Genomic DNA, 27,643 nt, shown 5'->3' with positions numbered 1-27,643 from the left:
ACTGCACAGGACAGTCTTCTCCTTCCCCATGGACAGCCTCTTCCCAGGAAGATCCCAATCCCCAGAAGAGACAAGAACATAAGGCACCAAAGCAGAGTCTCCATGAAACTGCTGAACTATTTTGAAATTAAAAACAAACTTAAAAACCTTATTTTTCTAACAAACTCTGTGTGTTTTCCAATATAATTTTCCCTCTTTAGGTTAGATAGCCAGGGTGTGCAAATCCAGCATGCCTTGAGCTGAATCAGAAATTCAGGTCATCTAGAAAATGAATACATTTCTGTCATCAAAACTGGGCTTTTAATAAGTTATTAACACTATGCACCCATCCCACAAGAAGCAATTTCTTTTCTGACCACACAGGATAACCCTGGGATCATGGAGGGATTGGGAACCAGCCTTCTATCTTTGTCTCAAAATAGCATCATCATCCCAGAACACATTTCAGTGAAGGCAGAACAGTGTCAGCCACACGCCTTCTGCCCAGGGAAGAACACAGAAAAGAAAGCTCATAAATCAGCAGAATAGATAAAACTGCTCCTGAACTGCTGCCATTCTCTTTTTACAAGAGAGCTGGGGTGGAGCTATTTTGTTTCAGGCTCAGCATGCAAAGCATACATTGCACCAGAAGGTGCTGACAAGCACAACTCTGTCAGCAGAGCCAGATCCAAACAGTTCCATTTTAATCCTCCAGTGAGATTTTGATTCTCCAGGCTACACTTAATAGGATTTTTCCAGATTTTCCCTGTTTGCTTGCCTCCAACTACAGCCCAGAGAACATTACTCTGATTCTCAGTTAACATTATTGATTACTGACCACAAAATCTGAACAGCTTCACCCACCAGAGCCCAGATTACAACTAAGACCCCTTTGATCAACTTCATATATCCTGCTTCTAGGAGATGAGACACCAGCAAGTCTGAAAACTCCATAGCAGCAAATCCACTATCCAGAGCTGTGCTTTTAGCTCTTCAGATGCCAAGAAAGGGCATTGCACCACATTCTCTGTGTGTGGGGGACCATCAGAGGCTTTCACATGAACCAACTCTTGGTAAAGATTGCCCAGAAACAGCCAACAAGAGGAGCTTCTCTGAGCTCCTTCTGCACTATACAGAGACACAACAGGGACACAGAGCTCACTCAGTTTTAAACCACAAATGGGAAAGAAATCTCTTTCAGAATGCAGGCACACCTCCCAGTCAGCCATCACACTACTCCAAAATCCTTTCAGGAAGTTACACAATTCTGTATTTGTTACACTGGAGAACATGTCAAATGGCTGCTTTCCAACAGCCACTGAGACACACCTCCATTGGAGTGACACTCCACTCAGGGAGCCTGTGGAAAAAAAAATAAATATAATGTCACCTTGGAATGGAAATCCCACCTAAAGACTGGAGCTTAGGGTCAGAAGGCAGCACTCTGAATATATCCTAGGTTTGGGCTGACATTCCAGTCTTATCAATGTCTCTGATCTAAACTCTCTGCTAAGTACCTCCTCTGAAGCTTTGCCCAAAATGAACAACAGTATGATTTAATTCCCCAGCTCCCAGAGTCCAGAAACACCACTTACCTCTGCAATTCAGATTCCCAATATTCTAAGTATTATCACTAAAATAATGGAGTCCAGACACCTATCCCCTCTCAGCTTCAGCAGTAGAGAGACCAGGGTGCAGATCTCTATTAACCCCAGGCCCAAAACTCCAGCCCCACAGAGAAGGCAGCTGGAACACGTGCAAAAAATGAAAGCACCTGTGGCAAAATCTACAAGACATAATGGCCCAAATGCTAAACACCTGAGCTGTCAACCTGAACAGCCAGTGACACAGAGGAGAACATTGGTTTGAGTTTGCCATTATAGCTTTGCTTCCAAAAGGACAACTCTTAGCAAGGAAGGTGTCTGAGAAACTTCTCTCTCTGGTCAAACCCTGATGCAGAACAACTCTGAACCAGGAGGACTCCAGCTTGTGCCTCTGCAGCAAATTCACATGTAAGGCAGGTACCAAGGGACAGAGAAATGACAATAGAAGGGGTAGGAGGTGGCTGTAGTTATTTGAGAAGTGTGATCAAGTCTCAACAGACTGAAGAAGGTTATAAACAAGAAATGCAAGACAGACTGGGATTACCCTTTCCTCAGACTTAGCACACTAAAAACTACCCCCAAAACTCTTCCTTATGGAGACTCCAGAAGTAAATCCCCAAGGGTTAGTATATGGATCAGACAATCTCACAGACAAATTCCAAATGTCTGTGACCCTGGATGCTCAGGTCTTTCCTTGGGGTGTACATGGGCCTATTCCCTCTATTTCAGATTTCTGCAAATGCTGTTTCTGTACAAGATGGTAAGCTCTGGCCAATTTAGATATTATAGAGAGCTGCCAGACCTACTGTAGATTCCTCAGTCAACTGAGGACCTTGCAGCTGCACTGCATGTCCAGGTAATTTCCATGGCATTATCATGCAAAAAAACATAACTTGTGCTGAGGATATAGTCAAAAGCCACATCTAAAACAATTCAGCTAACAATATAACCATGACAGCAAGAGCCAAGAAGGAATCCAAGATTAACCAAGGCTAATGGAAAAATTACCAGTACCACCAACACTTAAGAAATTCAGTGCTCCTTCTCTTTCTGATGCCAGCTGTCATTCCCACTTGGGCTGGCACAAAGCAGATGCCCCCAGAGTTTCATCAGAAAGCCCCTTCCTCAGTCCAGCTGTGAAGACATCAAAGGAGAAGAGGCAAGACCATTACCTGCTACTTCCACGATGTGGTGCCTGGCAATATCATAGTAGGGATCATCCCACTGCAAGTGAGTGACAGGCTCAGGGGAGCCTTTGGAGTCCTCTGTACAAAACACAAGAAACAAGCAATTAGAAGTGATTTGAAGCACCACAATAGAGGATGAAAAACAATGGCTCTTCAACAGGGGGGGAGTAATACATGCAGAAACTCAGTGCTGAAATTCTGAGTGGGAGAGAACAGCTATGTCTCTAGAGGACACCTGCCAATCCTATGAGGTTCACACATGTCCCTCAGACTGTACAGCTTTTAAAAATGACTATTCAGATGTGTCACAAACATTCACAAAGACCAAAACCCATGTGCCAAGGGCACCATCATGGCTCTCTGGAGCAGGAGGACCTTAATCTCATCCCCTGTGCTAAATTTCCCTGACCTCTTTGGGCAGCAATCCATAGCACAGGATTTCAGAGCAACACCTCAGATCTCCAGCCCCACCTCCCACATTAAAGTTCCAGACCCTTCCCCTCAGGAAGGCCAAACTATCCTGCAAGAGAACATAATAGAGGACAAGCAGGAACTCACAGCATTACTGTACTGTCAGCACCTAAGTGCAGCCAACCTCAGTCCTGTGACTGAGAAGAGAATATTTTTATCAGTTGGCTCTGATCTTTTTGGTGCTGTTCAATGGCAGGACTCGTTCACTTGGGTGTGGTGCAAGATTAAGATGTGCCTGTAAAGCTTTCAAATGGCTCTCTGTGTATGTAGATAGGACCACAATGCTGCAAGACAAACAACTGATTTTTGGCCAAACCCCAGAAGCCAAACAAGGACACTTACCTGATTTGAGAAAAGCAGGAGCTTCATCTGCTGGCCAGCTCTTATCATCTATGGAGGCCAGTTTGAGCTGGCTGAGGGACTGGTTAGTATCATCCAGGTTTAGGTCATCCTGAAGCTCTGAGAGTGGGTCTGTAGCCATGGTCCCCAAATATTGCAGCTTATTTTGCAATGTCTAGAATGAGGACTGCAGAGATTGGTAGGTGAGACACAGAGATCACAACTTCACCTCCCCATAGAGGCTCTTCCTCTTCTCACTGATTTTACCCAAATCCTCCCTTACCTTTACTTCCCCTCCCCTTTAACACAGGCAGGAACTCCTTCTCCAAGCCAGGAGCACTGGCATATGTCAGGACATATGTCAGATTGTTTTGTGGAAACGGCCAAAAAGGCCACCAGGAGCCTGCACTAACACTCTCAGCCAGGCTCTGCTTCACCACAGCTCTGTCCTGGGGAGTTTCTCTCCTGAAACAGAAGCAGCAGTAGGGACACTGAGGAAGGTGACAGGCTACACCAACCCCTGGCTCATGCACTCACTGTACCAGCTCTCAGCTCCCCCTCCCTCCAAAGGGCTGGCACAAAGCCCAGCTGTTTCCACAGTTGGACACAGTGCTGGAAGCTTTCCCAGGAATCACCCTCCCCCCCCTTCCACTCATAAGGGAAGGCCAGAGCTCTCAGTAGCATTGAAGTGGGTGCTTCAGTGTGCTGGGACCTGAACATAGTGAACTGCTTTTTAAAACACAGGCTTTCATAGGCTGAGCTGGTCAGACAAGGGAGAACAATACATATGCAACCCCCTCTTTTCAGCATCACCCAGCAAATCCTTCCTCCTACAGGACAGCCAGCAGGTAGGAATTCTCTCTTTAATTTGATGCTATATTGCTTAGATGAGAATTTTCCACCAAGCATGCCATAATACTGACACAACCAAAGAATTAAGAGGGGCCAAGAAACAGACAGCTGTGTGTATGCTGTTGCTTGCAAATATTTCTCACTTTCACCTGGAGCAGAACACATCAACCTCAGGACTGCACTTAGCACATCATCCAGCACCTCCTAGGGGTACCAGTTCTTAGAGATGGTCCCCAGGGAAACAGCTGCTATGCTCTAGAGTAACCATACTGGGAATACACAAGGAAACACTAGAAAGGCTAAATGAGTAGATGGGGATGGCTCACACAGACCACAGGGACAGTAATTCAGAGGCCAGCAGGCAGCAAGCCAAGAGGAACTGTAGCAAAACAAAATGACACTCTGCATCAGTGAAACTCTGTAATGCTGTTTCCCACACTGCCCTGTGCTTGTTTTGCATTATGAGGAGAGCAAAGGGCTCAAAGATGACCTGAGGAGGCACAACGCCTTTGTGTGGAAGGATTATATGCACAGTGAACTATTTCCTTTAGCAGAATGGAGGGGGGCAACAAGGTTTTGCATCTTCCATACCTAGAGCTCAAATGTGTGTGTTTATCCAGAGAAAATGAAGAAACAGCTACTTGGATGTGGACACAAAGAATAAAAACTGTGAGAGACCAAGCACTGGAAGGCTTAGGGCAACACTTGTGACCAAGGGTGGGGACATGCATTTTGTGAGCAGGGAGAATTGCATATTCAGTGTTTGTCCTATCTCTCTTGATCACTCTACACTTACTACTTCCTGCCTTCTTGTATCTGCTACCAGTTTACAACCAAGTTTTACCTCTCTGGGGGTCTGAAAAAGCAGGGAACTATTGCTAAGCAAATGAAGTTAGATTCCAGAAATAGGAAAGAGCAACACACACACAGGCAGCAGATCACCAGCAGAGAACACACAGGGTCTGACCACTCCAGCCAAGCAGAGACCTGGAGACCCAAACCCAAGCCCTCCTGTGAGGGCTGTGAATGGTGTTTGCCCTCCAAGGAACAAGGAGCAAGAATTCAGGCTCCCTGACACCAGGAGCTCATGCTGGAATCACACAGCAACAGAGCCAAGAGACAAGGAGCACCCACCCCTAGCAGCTGATCCCATTTCTATGGCAACACACCAGGCACCCACTCCTGTGACTCACTGTGCTGACGCAGACCAGCAGCCCTACACCCCAGCACCTCCAGCTGAAGAAGCTTCCATGGCTCCCCAGGTCAGCCTGGCAGCATTCCCAGCTCCCAGGGACTTCCTCAACCTGGTGGGGATAGAGGACTTAAGTTCAGCTCCTGCCAGTCACTGAGATGCCTTTCATGTGAGATTCATGAACAGGGTGCCCTGCTGCAAGTGTCCCCAAAGCAAGGTCCTAAATCCAAACCTTCCCACAGAGCAGTGACAGTGCTGCCACAGGGCCAGCAAGACACCAAGCATCCTCACTTGTCCCTGCACAGCTCATAACTTGGACTCACAGCCAACTTGCAGTGCTTGATCAGAGGCAGGAATGCTGGTTACCAGACAGTACTGGGGGATTTCCACTTAAGCATAAAAAATTAATGCTACGGTGGCACCATGTGGCAGAAGAAGTTTTTAGTAGGATCCTTACAATTCCACCCTGGAAGAGAAGAGCCCAATGAGTATTTCTCTTGCCAAAACCTTCCTTGCTCATTGGAAAGACAGACCAGACTCCCCAGCTGCCCCCATGGGCTTTTCAGAGCCAGGCTTGCTGCTCCATTCCTTGGCTCTAGGTTAGTGCTCCAAGGCACAAATATTAATGGGAGGAGGATGGAGAGCAGAAGACTTCTTACATTTTAGGTCCTTCTGGTGAACCAGACTGTAGCTCCAACAGAGCTCTAGAACACTTCTGCAGAACTTTCCCCAGCCCTTCCCCAAGGGTGCAGAAGACAAATAGCACAGGGTCACATCAGAAGTGTTTAAAAAATATAATCCTCTAAATGTCTCAGAACTAAAAAGTCATTGAGGAGAGACCTGGAGTTAAGGTATCAGAAACAACTTGGGGATCTTTTACTTCCTGGCCATGCAGCTGCATGAGATTGTTCCCAGTGTGTTCAAAACTGACCTGTAACCAAGAGATGTAACTGAACAGAAACTCCATTCTGTAGCAGGGCAAGGGTGAAATGGTGGCTAAAAAAAAGCATTTCACCAGATATAACAAAATTTAGGAACCACACCTCTTTTAGCTAAATGTCATGACAAGATGGAAGGGATGCACCTTGTGTAGCCAATCATAATGTAAGAACAATTGTGTACCTAGATTTAAAAAGCACAAAGCCCAGTCAAATATTTAAAAACTGAACTTGACATGAGAAGCATTTACTCCCTGCCAAGCTCTAAAAGAGCCAATTCTTTCCCTTTTTCCAAGTATTTAAGTATCTTTTCTGCACCTACACTGTTTGGCCACAACAACTGTTGTCTAATAAAAATTTACCTTCTGCATAATAGAGCTGTGTTGCAGAACATGTTCTGCTGAAGGGAAGAAACCTCAGTCCTTTGCCTCAGTCCTCAGTCCTTTCAAATACAATTTTCACACAAATTTTAAGCTGGAGACTCTTTGTACAAGATCTCACCAAAATTTATCCTCAAAAGACAGTTCACTTGTATCTGTAAAGTCCTGGTAGCTGCTGTCCACACAGAATATTTTTTATCTGTATTTCCAGTTTCACTGCTTTATCACCATTTATTTCTAAGCTGCACCTACTTGGCAGGTTTCTTTTCCTGATTTTCCTGGAGATGTACTCCTAATTCACAAGGAAGTCTAAAGATCAAAATACATCCACACGTGTAACACCACACCCTGGACCAGTACTTAAACACAGTAAAGAATTACAAAAGCCAAGTGGCTGCTTCTTTCCTGCCTGCCTAACAAGCAATGCTCAGACCCAAAGGAATCCCATTTCTGGGGTGTCTGTATTATTTTTGTGATGTTATGGTTTAAAAATCAAGCACGTTGAAAAAACAAACAAACAAAACCAGCAGTTACTCAGTAGCAAACAGACCTTCCAAGTTCTCACTCAAATGAATGAGCCCCAGAACTCACTGAGAACACCCAGCCCAAGTCTTCCCTCTCATCAGGACTGATGATACCACCAAGAGCATCACTACCCCAGAACTACTCTGGAAGATTCAAAGGGTCAAGAGCCAGACCTGCTCTGTCTGGCGTACCATGACCAGCTAACTCAGGACAGAACTGCCCGGGTCCTTCCTTCCTGTAACAACTTTAAAATGAGCATCCTTCCATCCCCAGTCTCACCCCAAACCCTTTGCTGACAGGACACCTCCAGGTCCACTGGAAACCCATCCCAGCTGGCAATAAAGTTCCTCTTAGTGCTTCTCTGCAGGGTCCGAGATCAAAAGCACAGCGCTCAGCTTCCTCTCCGGGAGCCGCGGCACCGAGCACCGAGGCTGCGCGGAGGCTGTGGGGGGTCGGGAGCACCCGTAGGGCTTCAGGACCTTCATCTCCCCTCCTCCTCCTCCTCTCCCCCGTTCCCTCTAGGCTGAGCTCCGGTGGCAACCCAGGGCCAACTTCACGATCCAAGTAACAGACTCTTTACACAGTTAAAAAAAAACCCAAGTGCCAGCTGCATGACGCAGAGACTGAACATCCCCTTGCCCTCAGACCCCCCCTTGTCACCCCCGCCTCTGCCGCTGCTCTGACACCGTCCGGTGCCACCGCCGGGGACGGACGGAACAAGGCGGCGGCAGCAGCAGCAGCACGGGCTGGAGCCCGGCCCGGCTTTCCCACCCCAGCAGCCTGCCACACTGCCAACGCCACAGAAGTGACCCAAGCTCCGCGGCCTCCGAGCCCTCGCACTCTCCGCCCAGGTGCCGGGACCGCGGCGCCCGCAGCCCTTTACCAGACGGGGTCTTCCTGCCGCCTCCCGGCGGGACGGTCAGCAGGGACCCGGCCCAGCCTTTCCCTCAGAGATACCCGCATCCTCCCCCGGGGCAAGTCTGGCTCCCCTCGCCGATCTCGGCAACACCGGAGCAAGGCGTCCGGGGGGCTCAGGGCCCGGCACTCCCGTTCAGCTTCAGCCCCTCCGGCGGGCCTCCTCCCCGCCCCGCCCGGCAGCCCAGGACAAGGCCGCCGTGCCCCCGCTGCCTCACGAAGGGACAGACTGCGCTCACCGGCCACCACGCCCCGTCTTACTACCGGTACCTGTTACCGGTACCTGCCGCCACCGCCGCCCGGCCCGGCCCGGCCCGCCCGTCTGTCAGCACCCGCAGCATCCGCCGCCCGCCGGAAGCGCGCGGCCCGTCGCCCGGGGAACACCGCCCCGCCCCGTCCTCTGCCGGACGCTGTCCGGGGGTACCTGCCGCCCCTTCGCAGCGTTCCGCGGCATGGAGGGCCCCGGCTCCGGTTCCGACCTCTCCCCCGGCGGCGGTGAGGAGGCTCCCGGAGCGATCTGCCCGCTGCTGCGGAGCCTGCCGGCCGGGCTGGCCCTGGGGCCGTCGCTGTCCCGGGCGCGGGCCATGGGCGTGTGGTGTGTGGGCCGGGCCCTGCCGGCTGGCGCGCTCCTAGGGCCGCCCGGCGGGGTCCGGGAGGAGGCGGCGGGGCCGGGGCCGTGCTGGAGGAGGTGAGTACCGGGGACAGGGAGGAGGGAAGGGGCCGTCCCGCCCTGCTTGATGCGCCGGCTGTGTCTTGCAGCCTGGTACAGCGGAGCCCGAAGGAGGCGGAGGCCAACGTGGAGCTGGGCCGGGCGGGCAGCTGGCTGCGGGCTCGGCGATCCATCGCGGCGGGCACCGAACTGCTCTACTGGCCCCAGGAGACCCGCGGGGCCGCGGCGGAGCAGCTGCAGTCGGCCGTAGGCGAGGGGATAGCGGTGCCACGGGAGGCCGGGCCGAGGAGGCTGCCGGCGGCCGAGGAGCAGGGGGACGGGGCCTCTCCCGGCGGGACGTCGGCGGAGCCCCTCGCAGGTGGGTTCCCTCGCAGGTCGGTACCGGGACCCGGAGCGTCCGGCCCGGTCCTGTGATGTCCCTTGAGGCTGTTTGTGCGCCGGCCTCTGCCCCCCGCAGCCTCTCTGGGTCGATGTCCTGACCCGGCGCGGCTTTGCAGAGCCACCCATGGGGAAGGAGCTGCTCTGCTGTATGGCACTCGTGATGGCTCTTGGAAATGCTGGCTGTGACATGCTAGAATGCTGCACTGTCAGTGGGGAGGGCTGGAATTTCCCCCAGTGTAAAAGAAAAAAGGCTTGCAGAAGTCATGGCTTTCACTCCAAAGTCTTGGAATTGCTGGAGAGGAGTGAATCAGTCTCCGAGGTTCATGATCCTCTGATGCTGCAGCAGTCGTACCATATGGCAGCCAGCATGCACTTCATTAATGATGCTTTTGTGTTTCTGCAGGGGATCTCAATGTCTGCGAGGTGGTAGCTGAGGACACCACAGTCCTTGATGTCCCTGCTGAGGTTAGGAGGCCACTCCTCAAGGGTGTCCATAGGCTGCAAGACGAGGAAAGGACAGCTTCCAAATGGGAGCCATGGCAAGCCAAGGTGCTGAGGACTGAGGATCTGCACCTCGAGACCATCTCAACCATTAAGGCCACTGACAGGTGCAAGGGTGTGGATCACACAGCAGAAAACGTGGAGATGGGCCATAAAGAGGCGCGTCTGGGAGACATGGATCCATTGTCACACTCAAATGGGGTTCGACTCAGTGCTCCCATGGTTGTGAAGCCATGCAAGGTGCATGCTCTGTCCAGCCAGCTCCAGAAGTGCACGCAGGACTGTGGTGTCAGGACAGCTGGGCACAAACTCCAGCAGCCCAACCCTTCCGGAGGAGTGAGTGTTGAGACTTGCGAGAAAGACACCAAAGCTTCCAAAGACTCCAAGCTGGCATCCCCAGAGCCCAGTGAAAACGGCCCACTGGAGAAACCCAAGGAGCAGGAGGAGTGCACAGAGATTGTGGAGGGTCATTCTGGCAGCCCAGACCCCCCACTAAAAGCTCCCTCCCGGAACGAGACAGTCAAACGCAGGCACCGCTGCGGGGAGTGCGGCAAAGCCTTCCTGCAGCTCTGCCACCTCAGGAAGCACCGCTTTGTCCACACTGGCCACAAGCCCTTCCTCTGCACTGAGTGTGGCAAGGGCTACAGTTCAGAGGAGAGCTTCAAAGCCCACCTGCTGGCCCACCGGGGTGTGCGGCCCTTCCAGTGCCCGCAGTGCGAGAAGGCGTACCGCACCCAGCGAGACCTGCGGGACCACCAGCTCCTGCACACGGGCCAGCGCCCCTTCTCCTGCCAGCTCTGCGGAAAGGCCTTCGCGCGCCGGCCCTCGCTCCGCCTGCACCGCAAGATCCACCTGGCGCCGGGGGCCGCTCCCCGGGGCTGCCCCTGCGCCGTCTGCGGGCAGTGCCTATCCAGCCCCGGCTCCCTGCGCAGCCACATGCGGCTGCACAGTGGGGAGCGGCCATACCCCTGTCCCCACTGCGGCAGGGCCTTCCGGCAGCAGAGCCACCTGCGCCAGCACCTGCGCCTGCACACGGGCGAGAAGCCGCACCGGTGCCGCTTCTGCGGCAGCGCCTTCCCCGCGCTGCCCGAGCTGCGCCGACACCTCATCTCCCACACCGGGGAGGCTCACCTCTGCGCCGTCTGCGGCAAAGCCCTGCGGGACCCACACACCCTGCGCGCCCACGAGCGCCTGCACGCCGGCGAGCGGCCGTTCCGCTGCGAGTGCTGCGGCAAGGCCTATGCCCTGGCCACCAAGCTGAGGCGACACCAGAAGTCCCACCAGGCTGACAAGCCTTACCGCTGCCAGCTCTGCGGCATGGGCTATGCCCTTCCTCAGGGCCTCGCGCGACACGCGCTCACCCACGAGGCAGCAAAGGACCCCGAGGGAATCGGCGTCGCCGCGGCCTCACTCGCTGTGGACCTACCCCAGGTGGCAAAGAAGTCTCAGAGGAAGGGCCACCAGGAGGAGGTGGCAGCAGAGCCCATGTCGCTCGTGGTGGAGGGGCAGGGGCCAGCGAATGGGGCTGAGCTGCTGCTCACTCACTGTGTTACTACTCGCCAGTCTCAGGGCAGCCTCCTGGATCCTGGGGCACGTGAAAGGCCCGCGGGGTGTTTGCCATCAGCAAGGGACATGATTGAAATCACCATCACTGAGCACGAGGAGAAATGCGTTATAGTGCAAGATGAGGGTTCACCCAATGATGTGGTTGTCATCCAAGAAGGGGTGGGCTTTGGAGCAGTGGCAGAAGTAGTGGAGGTTGAGACCGGGACCTGACTATCCCAGCCTGCCCCAGCTCATCTTTGTACATATTAAAATGGGATTAAAAAAACATCAAACCCCCTAGGTCTGTTGTCTCTCTGTGGCAATAAGGCCCCGTGACACAGCCCCAGACAGAACTGGCTATGAATGGTGCTAGGAATGCAGTAAGGTGACAATCTGAGAACTTTGTGATTTCTACATTCAGTTTTTGTAGACATTGTACATTCAGACAGTTTGTAGACAAGGTGCTAGAGTCTGATCTGTAACACTTTGATGTGAAGTGAGGATGGAAGGTGAATTCAGCTACTAAACCTTTGGGTTATTAGTTTATAATTTAATTGTAGGTATTTTCTTTAAAGTCGGGGGGCAGATGAGATCAGTTTTGGCCCTGAGTGCTGGGAGAGGGACCATTGGGAGCACAGACATATGGGGGGGGTTGTATTCAAAGCTACACTTCTTCCTCCTGCTCTCCCTTTGGTGCCTATCCTAACTCTTGCAGTTTTCAAATATTGACACAGCTGCAAAGTGCTCTCACTGGAGCTGGGTTCGTGAGTTGTGTTTGAAGCATGTGCCCTCTGTGCTGTGAGAGAAGGGGGAGCAACTGGGGAAAATCCAGGCCTCTATTGCTTAATCTGCCAACCTGTAAATACTTTCTTTATTCTGAGGCAACTGGAGAGAAAACCTGCAAAATGTAGGTCCTCAGAGAAACATTATTCACCTAACAGTTACTCTGAGTGGCAGATCTGTGCCATGCAGGACAGAGCACTTGGCTGCAGGATAAACTCAACCAGGTAATCCTCACTGAGGACCCCATAGGTGGCTCCCCCTGAGCACCTGGTCATGATGCCAGCAATGTGTTTTTATCTTAGAAGCAGAAGAGGTTAACCCCTCAAAATGCAAACCACCAGAAAAACAGGAGAAACAGGAATCCTAGAAGCACACTAGAAAAATAAAAAAGGCTATATTGTCAAAAGCCAGTGTCTTTAGTTAATAATGCTGTAGGATACCAGAAAGGGCTGGAAAGTGTCCCAGGATACAGCAAAAATCTCCAATTATAAAGCGAAACAAATGTAAAGAAATAAGTTGAAACTCAGGTGATTAATGTAACCTCTCAAGAGTGATCTTGAGATTAAAAGCTTCAGCAGTTACAGGTAACAATGGCCCTGGCAGATGGGTTTGTCCTGTTTCACAGAGGGAAAGAATAGCAACTGGAGAAGAAGCAGCCAGACTTAGTGACAGGATGCCTGTTTTCAGTAAGGTGATTTTTTAAACAAATGCTCAAGCATCAGAATGAATGTAGGAACCAGAACAGAAGTAATATGACATAGGTAAGTTATAGAGGATATTCGTACTTGTCTGATAATCAAGCTTAACTGCTGCAATCTAGAATTGCTTAAAATTAACCCTGTACAGTGCACAATAGCACTAAAGATGCTAACACTTTTCATTTAAAGGAAAGAGAAGAAGATGGTAAAAATATATGTATAAATATAACAATGTCAACTTAAGCTGCAGTATAAAGGCTGACTGGTCATTATGAAGAAACACAGACATGTGCAGAAGTGAAGGAAAAAAACCAGACACTGAGAATATTGGAAGCTCTTATGAAGTGAGATACTCTGGTGATCCATGAAAAAATGAGATGAGAAGGTGCAGGACATTGCTGCATATATCACTTGGCTGCAGCATCAACATAGCTGGCTAAACCTAACTGGGGAGCCTATATGTTACCTCTTCTTGGCACCTGGTGATGATGCCACCACTGTGTTCCTCATCTTTTTCTCAGATTGAAGAAGAATATTCTTATGTGAATATGCAGAAATGGAAAATAGAATTATTTACTTCTGATAAAATCTTAAAAAACAATGAAGGCCATGACTGATGAACTTGAGCACAGGCGCCATCTGTGCAGTGTGGCATGGGCTGATGTTGTGTTTCCAGCACCTGAAGGGCTGTAAGATGATTTCATGTTAGCCCATTTTGCCTTCTGATGCTATCCCCAACAAGTGGTATTTTTCAGTCAATGCTTTAGAGAGTCTGAATGCCTTTCTTGTTGAAATACCTAATGAACACTTGTACAGGTGTGTTACACTTCCCTAAAACTCAGCAGCATCTGTCTCTCATCACTACAACAGGAGGGGCAGTGGCCTTCTTGTGGTGGCAGTTCCTTCCCTGCACTCACATGGGCTTGCTCAGTTATGCCCTGAGGTCACTTGTCCCACCTGCAATGTGAGACCCAAATTACCATATAGAGAGTAAAGAAACTCTGCTTGCTGCTAATCTTCTGTCACCTGAGCAGGGCCCTCTGCTTGCCAGCTGGGCTTACACAAATACGAGGCTGTTTGCACTGCCTCCACCCCTGAGGGGCTGTGGTGGCAGCTGCTGATGTGTGGGAGGGCAGCAGCTCTGGTTTCACCACTCTTCCAGAACCAGTTTGTGCCCTGAAGCCTCCTGCTCTCCCTGCCTCTGCATTCCTAAATAAATGCTGCTTCCACCTGCAAAGTAATGTGGTGTTTCTAGGGTTGTGCCTGACCCTGGGCACACACACACACTCCTCCATCCAGGTCACCCCCAGCTGTTCCTCCAGGGATCTCCAAAATCCAGAGGTGTGTGTGGGTGAGAACAGGGTGAGGAGATACTCTTAGCTGAGGGAGGAAGCCTCTGCAACTGCTCTTTGTACCAATGTCCACAGAGTCATTCCTCAGCCAGCCTAATGCTAATATTTGCACTCCTCCTATGGAGATAAACACTACAGAGGTACCTGCTGCACGGAGGCACAGCACAAAACATGCTCCCTGCTGGCAGAAAGCATTTCTGTGCAGTGTGATAGATCCTGAGACTACCCCCACCCTGCCCTGCTTTCTGCTGGTTTCTCACTCCGAGGGTTTTCTGCTTGGTGAAGGAATCATCAGAGCTTTCCCAGCTCTGGCAGTCCCTTTCTTGCCTGACTAGCTGATGTCATGACACCCTGACAATTCCTGCCTCCCTGTTCCTGGAAGCTCTTGTTTTCCTGGCTAGTTTTGGCTGTGCTAGCTCGCTGCTCATCAGAGCCTTTTTCCTTCTGGATGTACTGTTTTTAACGTTCCACTGGTATGAGAATAAAAGGGGGAGCACAAACTTTATGCCTCTCTATCCTCCTCCACTCTTCTGGGAATTATAACACCGTGGGAAGCACACACTGCCAGTGCCACTGCTGACCTGACTGGGAGGAAAACCTGAATTCCATGAGGGCTGTTGCAGGCTCTCCCTCTGCTCCTTGGAAGGGCCAACTGAGAAGAGAGGAGATTTAAACTCTGTGTTCTGGTGTCAAAAGAGCTGGGGCTGAACTTGCTGGTAAATGCAGGGAGAAAAGACTACTGGGCTCTAGGGGGAAAAAGCAGGGGGCCTGCAGCTAGGAAGAGGGGGAATGGTTAAGGGGCTCTCCAAGTCTTGCTGTGTGCAAGGTTACTGCAGTCCAGCCTGAGAGAAAGAGACCTGAGCTAATGAGGTGGGAATGCCCTGATGGTGCCAAGAGCTGCAGGGAAGCAGAGCGGCACTGAGAGAAAAGGGGTGAAGTGCTTTGGCTGGGGTGACAGTGAGCTGGCACAGACCTCTTGGTGCCAGCCCCAGTTAGCTCTGCCTGGGTCCAGATTGTCTTCCCATTCCTCATGCAACCTTCCCTGTTATGAAATGGGATGCTAATTTTAGTTCTGTGGAGATTCAGAGCCATTTGCTTGGCTTCCACTGATTAAGAAAGAAAATGAAAATGCCCTGAAGGAAGGGAGAGATGCCAAGAGAGGAGAGGTAAGTGGAGCCTAAGTCCCACTGTCCCTGACACACCACGACCTCTGGAGTCCTATTTCTTCATTCTGGTTCAATATTAACCCAGCGGGGCTGTGACTTCGCTTATTCTGCTCTTTTTGCATTTCTCCTGCAGCCAGGGCTGTACAGGATGGAGCACAACAAAACCAGTGTACTGAGGGGCCTGCTCCTTCTCAGCCTTCTGCACCTCACACTGAGCCATGCTGGAGGTAAGACTCAATGGCAGGGAGAAGGGCAGTACCACTGGGTGGAAGAAGGAAGAAAGATGGGGTTAAAGGATAAAGGCAGGATTTCTTGATAAGGCTTCTGATAGCCTGAAGCTGGGAGAGGAAGGGTGCTGAGAGTGGAGTGACCACAGGGCTTTCCTGCACAGGAGGATGCAGCAGCATCCAGCAGCTGATGGAAAAGGCTGGTGGCAACAGCTCAGTGGATTTTGTAGGTCATTTGGGAGACAGTGGAGAAGGAGAACGTGGCTCTCTCCAGGACCTTGTGTGGCACAACTGGGCCTTTTGGGGCTAGAGTTCCTCAGCTGATCTGGACTGCTGCAATTCACCATTGTTTCCCCAGCTCTCCCTTATTTAAACATTAGGTCATACGCAATATGCAGCCTTCCTGCTCCTTTTCCCTTACTGGAGCCTCTAATTCATTTATCTTTTTTTAATATGAAGTGAGGTCTGCCCTGACCCACTGCTCTGTGGGGGAAGACCTGTCTACAGGTCTCAAATCAGGGTCTCTGAGCATGAAAGTGGAACCAAGCTGTGCCTATTGCAGTGCTCTGAGGTTGGCAAGCCAGGCACACAATGGCTGGCAGGGAAATTTCAGCAAACAAGCCTCTGCCCAACTGCAGGTTAGCAGAGCAGCTTTGTCCAGGATAGCAGAGGGTTCCTGTCACTTCTTTTGCCTAATTGATGCCAGATCCAGTGGATGCATTGGAAAGAGCCTACTCTGATCATCAGGTGTGGTGGACCTGACAGGGTCTCCTCTCTGTATATGGTGCATGGGGGGAGCCAGGCTGGGGGATCACCATGTCAGCTGTGTGTGGGTTTTGGAAATTACAAGGGGTGACAAAGGAGCCCTCCTGCTGTGAGCACCCCTTTGACCGGCAGTGTTCTGACCCGGTAGTTTTCCTGGAAAAGGGGCAGGCACTGTCAGTGCTCAAGCGCTCCAGACGTGCCAACAAGGGATTTCTGGAAGAGATGCTGAAGGGAAACCTGGAGAGAGAGTGCCTGGAGGAAACGTGCAATTATGAGGAGGCTTATGAAGCCCTTGAGTCCACTGTTCAGACGGTATGTACAGGGGCCATGGGTTCCCAAGAAACATTCCCTCAGCTGACCCATGCAGTGAAAGACCAGCAGCTTGAACATGCAGCCAGGGGCTGTGACACCAAGATGAGGCTGATGCTTCTGTGCCCCACAGAGAGCTCAGGTTTCCTTAGGAAGTTTCCCTCAGGGAATGCAGCTCAAAGCCCAGATTCTTTTTCTTCCCTCTCCATTTTAAGTGCTAAGTGAAAAGGAGAGGCTTCCCTCAACCATCAGTCCTGAATTGCACCTCCTACTCATTCAGGATGGTGTCACACACATTTGAACTGCCACAGCCTCAGACACACACAAAAAGAGCTGGCTTAGCAACCAAACACCAAGTTCAGGGGCCTCAAGCTCCTTTGAACTGAAGCTCTGGCACAGTTTGTCCTTTTTTATGGCTTCCAGACTCACTCCCTCTGCTAATTTTGCTCTGCAACCCTTCAGGATTTGCTCCTAGGCCCAAGACCACCATTCATCCTGAATTCCACACCCAAAAATATACATATGAACAGTCAGGAGTCCTAATCCAGCAAAACAAAACCTCTGAGGAGTATTTCTAAAGTCATCACTCTCAGGCTCCACAGCAGAAATTTACAACTTCCTAAACAATAGCTACATGGGATCTGTGGTCTTAAAAGTTCTACATTCAACTTCATGGACTTCTGCACTGCAGCCCAGGCTCTGCTTCTTCTGCAGGTTGATGAAGGTTATAAGCATCTTTGGTCTTCTTAGAAACAACAGAACTCCCTTGATTCCTGAGCCTGATGAGTGGAAATGTGTTTTCATATCAGATCTTTTTTTTCTTTGTTGGACTCTACAGCAATTGGTATCAACAAAGTTAAGTTAGTTTCATTTTTGTCATGGGGCATTGACCTACTGGTTTGAGTTGCAGCAGCTAAGCAAGGTCTGATGTTCTCTGTCTCTGCTCTTAAATATGTGTTTTTTTGTTTTGTTTTGTTTTTTTACAGGAGGCATTTTGGTCAAAATACCAAGGTAAGTTGTTTCAAGTTCTGCAGGTGCTCTGCAATCCCTTAGGATGCACTGTCCCATCATGGAGAGATGGCTCCCTACTCTTTTATAAGAGCTCACTTTCCAGGATAAAGCATTTGTGTTTTGTCCCTAGATGATAAACTGGTTCAAATTATGCTGCTTATTTGGATTCCTTTCATATAATATATTTCTTTCTTCTTATCTTGCTAGTATGTCAGGGCCTGAGAAAGTCCAGGACAGTTCTGGATGCTTGTCTAGAAGGTAAGAAATTCATGTTGACCTCAACCTCTCAGATACAGTGAGTGCCAGGAACAGAGTTTGTAAGGGAAAAGTAGCATCTCAAGCTGGTGAAGCCATCTTGATTAGAAAGAAAAACAGCAGGAGGGGAGTCTGAAATTCTTGATTTCCCCACTAACCATGTCACAAACACCCTCACTCCTCTACTAAAACAGCCTGGGGTAGCTGTCCTTCTTGTAGCACAGTCGGGTGTCCCTGAGAACAGCCTCTCAGAAGGGCCCTGAGCTGTGCCTACATCCAAGGCAAAGCACTGAGACTCTGGGGGAGTTCCCCCTGGTGAGGCACGAGGCAGAGAGAGCTTACACTGCGAGCTCTTCCCACCCCATGAAGAGATTCCCTGTGCTAGTGCCAGCACATCTGAGCATCGGAAGTTAAAGGGATTTGGGGATGATACCTCTGACCTTGAAAAACCACAGCGTTTGTTTCCTGACTTACGTTATGCTGGGATTTTGACAGGCAACTGCTCTCATGATCTGGGACAGAACTATCACGGGACAATCAGCTACACCAAATCAGGGATTGAATGTCAAGTGTGGACAAGCAAATACCCACACATACCAAAGTAAGCTCATCTCCTGCACACCTCTATGGGGTTCTCCAGGGTGTCTTTCCTTCCTAGCCTAACCAGATTTTTCTCATAGATTTAATGCCACTGTTCATAAAGACCTTACTGAGAACTACTGCAGGAACCCAGACAACAGCTCAGATGGCCCCTGGTGCTACACCCGAGACCCAACAGTGGAACGGGAAGCTTGCCCCATCCCAGTGTGTGGTATGGTTCAGCACTACACCCCAGCAAGCCTGTCACCATCAGGGCACACTGTACGGACACTGATACACAATGTGTAAAGGAAGTGGAGAGGGTTAGGAGGGAGAAATCTACCGTGAGCAGAGGTCAGTCAAGAGTAGAGGGTCTGTATTCTAAAGGGTGAAGGAGCAGAGGAGGAAATGTCACTGAGTTGCCCATACATCTACCTTGGCTAAATCCCTCTCATGCTCTTTTCTCCAGACTGTACTAATCTAGATCTATATTAAATCTGGTGGCAGCAGTTCCCTGGAACCTAATAGAGTTTTGCCAGTCAGGAATGTCCCAAAATCTTGGCTTAGCTGCCTCTAATCTGTGGCAGCAATTAGTCATACTATTTTTCTTGGTCCACATTCTCACTGTTAGGTCCAAAACACTGCAGCTTGTGCTTGAGGGCCTTAATATTCACTTATACAGAGGGGTGCAGTTTGATAGCATAATCTCAAGAAAAGAGAAGATGCCCATCTCTCATAATTGCACTTGACAAGATGAAGAACTATCCCTAGAATTATCTCATTTCTTCACCACAATACAGAGCTGTCTTCCCTAGTCTCAGAACAACTGATAGAAACCAGAGAACCTCACAGCAGACATTCCTCTTCCAAAAAGCAAACTAGGAGGCAACATCTCTTGGAAGTGAAGGTCAGAGAGGTTAGCAACCATTTTGACCAAGGATTATTCTGAAATTAAAAAAAAATCATTACCATTGCCACGGTTTACAATATAGCAAACTGGGAAGAGATCCTGCTTTGGAGTGATCAAGGCATCTGCACTATTTCTGTCATTAGTTAGGTTCTGACCTACAGAAGCTACTGTTAGACTTTCATGGATATGGAAGGACTAGAAAAGCCTTGGTTTTGTGTCTCATCTTGACATGAGTCAGTCTCATGCAGGAGCAGCCTCAGTGACTGAGGTGGATGCTCCCTGCTCAGTTGTGCCCCAGGGTGAGCACTCAAACAGAAGGTCTCCCTTTACAAGGAAAAAGGAGCCTGAGGCCAAGCAACTGCTGCAGAACTGATTATCTGGTGCCCACTCAAGAAATGCTGCTTAAACCTTGCAGCCATTAGGATACTTGCAAGAAAAAGTGTGGAAAGTCTTGTCAGGAAATTCTCTCTCTTTAACATTAGATATAGAAATACTGGCAAAAGTTATGTTTGCTATTTTAGTAGCATGGGATGATCAGCTATACCACATCAGGGATTAAATGTCAAGTGTGGACAAGCAAATAACCACATATACCTAATAAGTTCATCTCCTGCACACCTCTAGAAGGTTCTCTAGGTTGTTTTTCCTTCCTAACCATCTTTTTCTCATAAGTTTAATGCCACCATTCAAAAAGACATCACAAAAGGCTCCTCCAAATACACTCCAGTAACACATTTAAGAAAATAGCATTGGAGGCTCTAACTCAGGAGCATTTTAATGCCTGAGGTGCCTCCCTATCCCTTGAACTGGTTTGCAAAGGTACCCCAGAAGGCAACACAATATTGTCCCTCACATCTTAGTGGCAAAGAGAAGTATGATGGGTAGCATCAGCCTCACCTTACCTCCTGCTGAAAGAACATCTTCTGACACTGCAATACAGTAGAGGGCCACCATATGGATGGGATCACAGTAGGAGCTCCTAAACATAATGGGATGCCCCATATAACCCTGGGCTTTAGTAAAGAGGATCTGGTGCTATTTTCTTATAGTACTTCCCTGTGAAGAGCTATGGCTTAAATCACAGCTCTGTCTTTCCAGGTGAAGAGAGAACAACAGTTGAATTCACCCCACGGGAGACACCCCCACCCCCAGTGGAGCAATGTGAAGAAGACAAAGGCATGCTCTACACAGGGACACTCTCCATCACTGTGTCTGGAGCCAGGTGCCTGCCATGGGACTCTGAGAAAGCCAAAGAGGTGCTCTTTGGAAAACACCTTGACCCCCACGTGAAGCTGCTGGAGAATTACTGTCGGAATCCTGATGGAGATGAGGAGGGTGTCTGGTGTGTCACAGATGAACCACCCAACTTTGGATATTGTGATCTGACCTACTGTGGTGAGAAGCCTGCACTGGCTTGGGTAGACACCCTTGTGAGGCAGGAACAAACAAAAGCAGTCTGAAGTGCTTGGGCTGGGAGGAACAGACAAAGGGAAGCATGTGCACCATCTATGTGGACGTCCAAATATGACATGTACTCACCCTGTACACTTACAGGGCTGTAATATCCCTTGGGTGTTCTCTTCACCCTGAAAACTCACAGTGGTGGACAAGGAGCATTAAAAAGAGAAGAGCTTTTAAATAATCATTCCTTCAATTAATTTCCACTGTGTGTGAAAAGGGACATTTACATTGCTGACAATTACAATTTCCCATGTTTGTCCTTCTGTCTCTCTCAGCCAGCTCGCTGGAGGATGGGAACGAACAGTCAGAGGGAATATCAGGACGTACTACCCTTCCACAAGAGTTCAAAACCTTCTTTGATGACAAAACCTTTGGTTCAGGTGAAGCAGGTGAGCAAAACCTCTAAATACAGCATCAGGCTTTGTAGAAAGGCTACAGCTGCTTCCCACAGGGCACTCAAGTGTGCCTCACAACCACCACCTTGCCAAAAGCTGTCAAAAGCTGGGTGAAGTACTTGAATCCCTTGAAGGATCCTCAGAAATTCCTCTCCAGTCAGAATCACAGAGCTAGTAAGCACTTCCTTCCTAGGCTTTTCCATGCTGACAGCAGACATGTCTACCCTGTGAATCAGGTAGAGTGCCAAAAACAGATTGCCTGTTTTTTCAGACTGTGGCACTCGTCCTTTATTTGAGAAGAAAAAGGTAACAGACAAAAGTGAGAAGGAGCTGCTGGAGTCCTACATAGGAGGCAGAATTGTGCATGGAGATGATGCAGAAGTTGGCAGTTCCCCCTGGTAAGTGCTTTTTATGTCTCCCTTCAGCTCAAGCAGAGAGTAAATTCAAGAGAAATTAAAGGGCTCTCCCAGCTCAGGCAGTGTGTGGGCACTATGGCTTCTAGAGAAAGCTTCTCCAATCGGTCAACAAGGTAGAAATAAAACAGAGGGAAATAAAATAGTTCCTCTTGAGCCAAGTACATAACCATGTAGGAAAGCAAGAGTAGCTACTGTGTTTCACCTTTGTCTCTTCCTCTTCCCAGCTTTTCTGAAGCATAGAAGCATAGAACTTTCAGGGTTGGAAGGGACCTTTAAGATCATCCAGTTCTAACCCCCCTGCCATGAGCAGGGACATCTCCCACCAGATCAGGTTGCTCAGAGCCCTGTCCAGCCTGGCCTTAAAACCTTCCAGGGATGGATGGGGCTTCCACCACCTCTCTGGGCAGCCTGTGCCAGGGTCTCACCACCCTCCTGGTGCAGAACTTCATCTTAACTTCCGATCTAAATCTCCCTTCCTCTAGTTTGAATCCATTCCCTCTAGTCCTACCACTCCCTGACATCCAAAAAGTCCCTCCCCAGCTTTCTTGTAGATCCCCTACAGATACTGGAAGACCACAATAAGGTCTCCTTGGAGCCTTGTCCTCTCCAAACTGAGTAACTCCACCTCTCTCATGTCTATCCTCTGTCTCCAGCCCTCTGATCATCCTTGTGGCCCTTCTCTGGACACACTCCAGCAATCCATGTCTTTCTTGTAATAGGGGCTGCAGAACTGGATACAGTATTCCAGGTGGAGTCTCACAAGAGCAGAGGGGAAGAATCACTTCCCTCGATCCACTGGCCACTCTAGCAGAGAGGATGAGAAACCTCTCTAGGTGAAGGAGACAGAGTAAATATCACACTGCATAGAATATGTGTGTCCTGGGCAGATTTTTGCTAGACAGCCCCTATGCAGTTGTCTTTGCATAGTGCAATGTTCTTCCCTTCTCACTACAAATCCTGCACAGCACCAAGCTGCACCTCTGGTTCTGCTGAGCTTTCCTCCTCCTTGTCCCTCAGGCAGGTGATGCTCTACAAAAAGAGTCCTCAAGAGCTGCTGTGTGGTGCCAGCCTCATCAGTGACAGCTGGATCTTGACTGCTGCTCATTGCCTTTTTTATCCACCCTGGGACAAGAACTTAACTACAAATGACATCCTGGTGCGGATTGGCAAGCACGTAAGGGCAAAGTAAGAACCTGGACAAAGTGACATAGCCTTCCTCTTGGAGTGATAAGACACAAGGAGGTTGGGCAAGCATTTAGTATCCAAAACACACATAGCCAATGTCAATTGCCTCTCAGTAGTGAGATCTGATTGTCATTTTCTGGTCTGAAAAGTGAAAGGGAGGGCAGAACCCTGGAAAGTCTGAAGGGGAGCTCCATTGTAAAGCGAGAGTCTTGTCTCAGAGGGTACAAATGCACCTGAGAGTATCATGAATGGCAGAAGCCTTTCAGTTGCTACTGTACAGCAACTCCTTTCCTTCATGACTGTTTCAGATATGAAAAGAATAAAGAGAAAATTGCTCTGTTGGATAAAATCATCATCCATCCAAAGTACAATTGGAAAGAGAACATGGACCGAGACATTGCATTAATGCACTTGAAGAGACCCATCATCTTCAGTGACTACATCCACCCTGTCTGTCTGCCCACCAAAGAGATGGTGCAGAGGTGAGAAGGTTGTCCCACAGTCCAAAATGCCTCCCTTGGGCCTTAAAACAAATAAGAAAAATGAGTCTCGTTTTGACTCTTTGCAGAAAGGGAGCTGTTGTTTGATTCCACTCATGCTTCCTTCCACAGGCTGATGCTGGCTGGTTACAAAGGGAGGGTTACTGGCTGGGGAAACTTGAAAGAAACATGGGCCACCAGCCCAAGCAACCTTCCCACAGTTCTGCAACAGCTCAATGTGCCCATTGTAGACCAAGAAATCTGCAAGGCATCCACCAAAGTTAAAGTCACTGACAACATGTTCTGTGCAGGTAAGCAGCACTGGAGACCCCCAGGGCCAAAATGCCACCTAGGACCAAGGCTCTGAGCTCCTTGTGGGAGGTTACTTTCCAATGAATTTGCAAAGGCCAGTCATAAGATTACCTTTCCCCTGATAAGAACTTTCTCACCTCTCAGGAAACATGAAGGCTGGAGAACACAAAGCTATGGAGAAGATTTGTAACATGCTATGTCAGGCTAAGCAGCTTGATGGCACCACTCTGCTAGATATCAGCAATAGCTGTGTGAGAGCTGAGCACATATATAATCATCTTTTCAATAGCATATGGAACAGTTCAGTGATTTCCTAAATCAGAGGCTGCACACCAGTTATCCTACTTGATGCACAAACAACCCCTTCTCCACGAGCTTGTCTCAACTGTTAGGAGCCACTTCCTACTTAAGCCCACAACCTCTCTGGCAGCAGGCTCCACAAACTATGTGTGGCATGTATCAAAAAATTAAATTATTCCATTCTGTTAAATTTGCTGTCTGTAAATTTGAAAAAAACTTAAGAAAAAAAAATTCTTCTCCATGTCATATGCAGTTTTATGGACCCCTTGCAGCTCTGCCATTTCTCTTTCAAGCTGAAAAACACTTATTTAATATTTCTGAATATAGAAGGCATTCTGTACTTTTGATAATCCTTGTTCTAACTTCCTAAATCTCTTCTAGCACTATGGTCTTTTTGAGCAATAACAAAAATGAACACAGTAGTCAACACAGAGACTATGGATTCATATACTAGTGCAATACTTTCTGCTGTATTCTCAATTCCTGCATCCTTTATCAGTTTCTACAAATCTCCAACAAGTTTTGGCTGAGTTTGTCCTGTTTGCATCTATTAACCCCTACAATTACTTGCCTTAGAATAGCAGCCAGTTTCATAAGAGCATACACTAACAGTACAGTCCCTCTGGAAAAATAGCAGAGATGCAGAAATACAGTATCAAAGTGGAGATATGGGTGACGGGGAAATGTAGATGCACTGTCTAGTTCCTCAGGAACTCAGCAGTCACTTGGAGGAAAAAGCAGAGCTTGCAGAATGACAGGAAGGTGGAAGTGAGGAAGGCAACGTGCCTGTACAGCAAAGAGAACAGAACAGCAGGATACATAGAATATTACACACAGAATTTGTAAGACAAAAGAAATGGATGGCCCCTTGCTGGAAGCGGTCAAGACCAGGTTTGATGGGGCTTTGAGGAACCTGGTCTACTGGCAGATGTCCCTGTCCATGCCAGGAGGTTGGAACTGGATGATCTTTAAGGTCCTTTCCAACCTAAACCATTTTGTGATTCTAATCAAGGCACAGAAGTTCAAGCTACAGCTCTGGCCACAGTGGCAGCTGACACCACCTGGAGCTGTGGTGAAAGAAAACAGGAATGAGGGCACAGAGAGGAGAAGAACGTATTGGATTCAGGAGTGTTGGAAAGACAGATGCAGAGTTATGTGCTTTACATAAAATAAAAACAATGCAAAGCTGTGTTCTAAATTTAAGTCCAATAGTTAGCAGAAACAGTAAGCAATCTCACAGCTCTCAAACACCAGACACTGGGTCAAATGTCTGACTTTCTTCTTGCCTGTAGGTTACAGTCCTGAAGACTCCAAGAGAGGAGATGCTTGTGAAGGGGACAGTGGGGGACCTTTTGTAATGAAGGTATGTTCAACAGGGTCAGCCTCTTAAAACATACAGAGCAAGGTTTGTGCTATGCTGAACTTTCAAACTAGTACTAAAAAAAAGAACCAGAGATGTGGGAATACAGAGTGGCTACAGCAAACAATCTCATGCCAAAGGTGAGAAATTGAGATGAATCCTGCAGTCATCCAGCTCTATTTCTATATTGAATTCTCAGCACATACAGACACCAGCTGCAGAATGATTGAGTGATGGCCAATTCCCCTCCCATGAGGACTTTATTATCTTATTATCTAGTAGATGTGTAAGTTCCCAAGCAGGATCTATCACTAGATAGACTGGAGTGTATAACAAGGTTTCAATCTGAAAATCTTTTGCTCCTTGTACCAATTCAATTTTTCCTTGCTTTAGAACCCAGATGACAACCGTTGGTATCAAGTGGGAGTGGTGTCATGGGGAGAAGGTTGTGACAGAGATGGCAAATATGGATTTTATACCCACGTATTCCGCCTGAAAAAGTGGATGCGAAAAGCCATCGAGAAGCACGGGGGATAAAGGAAATATTTACCTTGCTCTCAGTTTTGCTACAATGCTCCACTTCCTAAAAATATAAGCATAGAAGACCCTGAAGTCAAAGTTATACCTTTACAACTCGAAGTGTTCTTCCTTGAAAATAAAAAAGTTTTAAGACCCATCTTCTTCCTTTTATTTACACTGAGTTTCGTTGAACTTGGATTTCAACCATCCCAGTAGCCACAAGTACCACCAGAAGAGCACTGGTTGTACTAATTATCTGTTGTGCTTCAAACAAATTATCCTCCATTTTATCACATGGAATCATCAATAGCTTTTAGACCTGACAATAGCTCCAAGTCTCCCTTCAAGTCAATGCATTTTCTGTTCTAGAAACTGAGCCCATGTGCTGGAGATAAGCACCCTCCAGTAACTCTGGCACTATACAAAACACTAATATCAATGTCACAAGTAAAGGAACTATAAACCAGTTTTGATAAGACATTTTCTCAGCTACTAGAGCAGTTAATCAATACCAGCACCACCCTTTGCAAGGTTAGCATCTTCAGATGTTACAGATGCCAGCTGTATGCACTTCATCCTACAGAGCAATACAGGCAGGAACACATTGTATTCCGGGTGTTCCCATTCCTGTATGGCAGTGATCTTCACAGCAGGTAGTGCTGGGTCCTCAGAGTATTTTCCACCTGCACAGCAAGATTCAGAAAGAAGCAACTTGTGCACAGTCATTGTCAGAAAGCTTCCAATAGAAGCATCCTCACTATACCTGTCTGGTTTGAGGATCACTCCCCAAAATTGCTTCAATTCTTTCATGACCTCCTCTTCAGCAGGAATGTGTGGACTGTCAAGGACCCAGGAGTAAACACATACTCTTGACTAAACCAAGTCAAGTGAACTCATTCACAGTGCCATCAAGTCACAGAAAGAGACAACAGTGAAAATTCTGTTGCCCTTCACACAGTGTTAGAGTTGTGTTGAAAGAGTGACAGCTGAGGTAACTCTCTGAAATTAGTTGGATATAAACTAAGTTACTGATCAGCTACTGTCTCTGGTCATCTCCTTGAAAAGGTCTTCAAGTTGGTTCCCAAGTGAGACAATCCCATTTGACTGCCCAAAGAAAGCATAAAAACACCCTCTCAAAGACCTCTAAAGAAAGAAACCTCAAGAACTCCAGTTCCTCCTCACAACTGCTTGGAGTCATTAATAACCACAGGCACTGGACACTGAAAACCTTTGGTCTTTCTAATGTTTAAATATTTAACCTCGTTGTTTCACTGCTATCTAATTATCTGTGAAAAACTGCACTTCTAAGGGAGGAACCAGGACCATACAGTTTCTGGAGTCACTCTTAATACTGACTTGTTACAAACAATACAGAGGAATAATTTTTAAAATTCAGTTTAATGTTATTTAAATATTGTCTGGGCTAAAGATTAGGCTTTATTAATTTATGTGCACAACTTTTAATTCAGAACTCCCAGGATACTGAGTCCATCCAAGCACTACAGAGACACAGGGCAAAAACTCATTCATAGTAAGCAATTTTATCTTTTGCTACTTAATTTCTGTACTTCATTTCCAATTCAGCTTCAAATTTTAAATAGTTGTATGCAGCTTTGCAGGCATTGCTGTTTTAACATCCTGAGCTCAGTAACAATTGAACAGCTCTTTAAAAGGTCTGCTGG

General features: G+C 48.4%; 3 protein-coding genes across 11 annotated transcripts in view; 2 read left to right on the top strand and 1 right to left on the bottom strand.

Moving 5' to 3' along the window:
• Positions 1-11,513, bottom strand: part of ARHGAP1 (Rho GTPase activating protein 1) — a 29,332-nt gene extending 17,819 nt beyond the window's left edge. The window contains exons 1-4 of one of the 9 annotated variants that reach the window (XM_030451681.1): positions 8,666-8,726; positions 3,864-4,045; positions 3,584-3,767; positions 2,756-2,848 (exon numbers count right to left, since the gene is read on the bottom strand). In XM_030451681.1, the coding sequence (XP_030307541.1) occupies positions 2,756-2,848; positions 3,584-3,722 (232 nt within the window). In that variant the 5' untranslated portion in view covers positions 3,723-3,767; positions 3,864-4,045; positions 8,666-8,726. Of the gene's footprint in view, positions 1-2,755; positions 2,849-3,583; positions 3,768-3,863; positions 4,046-5,625; positions 5,642-8,424; positions 8,484-8,621; positions 8,746-8,806; positions 8,823-11,494 lie in introns of those variants that run through there. The other 8 variants (XM_030451682.1, XM_030451686.1, XM_030451687.1 and 5 more) reach the window with 8 other exon arrangements.
• Positions 6,048-11,988, top strand: ZNF408 (zinc finger protein 408). The gene is made up of 5 exons (XM_030451817.1): positions 6,048-6,068; positions 8,113-8,385; positions 8,523-9,070; positions 9,142-9,410; positions 9,837-11,988. Exons 1-5 carry the CDS (start codon positions 6,048-6,050, stop codon positions 11,708-11,710), a joined length of 2,985 nt encoding a protein of 994 aa, XP_030307677.1. The 3' UTR covers positions 11,711-11,988.
• Positions 11,989-15,592: 3,604 nt separating this feature from the next.
• On the top strand, positions 15,593-26,118 carry F2 (coagulation factor II, thrombin). Its single transcript, XM_030452666.1, has 14 exons — positions 15,593-15,705; positions 16,619-16,782; positions 17,766-17,790; positions 17,998-18,048; positions 18,541-18,646; positions 18,726-18,856; positions 20,633-20,929; positions 21,271-21,384; positions 21,662-21,788; positions 22,824-22,991; positions 23,300-23,473; positions 23,603-23,781; positions 25,375-25,445; positions 25,836-26,118. Exons 1-14 carry the CDS (start codon positions 15,627-15,629, stop codon positions 25,977-25,979), a joined length of 1,830 nt encoding a protein of 609 aa, XP_030308526.1. The 5' UTR covers positions 15,593-15,626; the 3' UTR covers positions 25,980-26,118.
• The last annotated feature ends 1,525 nt before the right edge of the window (positions 26,119-27,643 follow it).

The sequence above is a fragment of the Calypte anna genome, chromosome 5A, assembly GCF_003957555.1.
Source record: "Calypte anna isolate BGI_N300 chromosome 5A, bCalAnn1_v1.p, whole genome shotgun sequence".
NCBI lineage: Eukaryota > Metazoa > Chordata > Aves > Apodiformes > Trochilidae > Calypte > Calypte anna.
Note: the sequence above shows the minus strand (reverse complement) of the source record. Positions and strands in the feature narration are given on the sequence as shown.

Excerpts from the sequence above, each read along its gene's own strand:
- F2 (XM_030452666.1), top strand. The coding sequence starts at position 15,627 with ATGGAGCACAACAAAACCAGTGTACTGAGGGGCCTGCTCCTTCTCAGC. Across the intron at positions 16,783-17,765 it reads TTGAGTCCACTGTTCAGACG|GAGGCATTTTGGTCAAAATA; the intron begins GTATGTACAGGG and ends GTTTTTTTACAG. Across the intron at positions 23,474-23,602 it reads ACCAAAGAGATGGTGCAGAG|GCTGATGCTGGCTGGTTACA; the intron begins GTGAGAAGGTTG and ends TTCCTTCCACAG.
- ZNF408 (XM_030451817.1), top strand. The coding sequence starts at position 6,048 with ATGTGGCAGAAGAAGTTTTTA. Across the intron at positions 9,071-9,141 it reads CCGGGGCCGTGCTGGAGGAG|CCTGGTACAGCGGAGCCCGA; the intron begins GTGAGTACCGGG and ends TGTGTCTTGCAG. Across the intron at positions 9,411-9,836 it reads GTCGGCGGAGCCCCTCGCAG|GGGATCTCAATGTCTGCGAG; the intron begins GTGGGTTCCCTC and ends GTGTTTCTGCAG.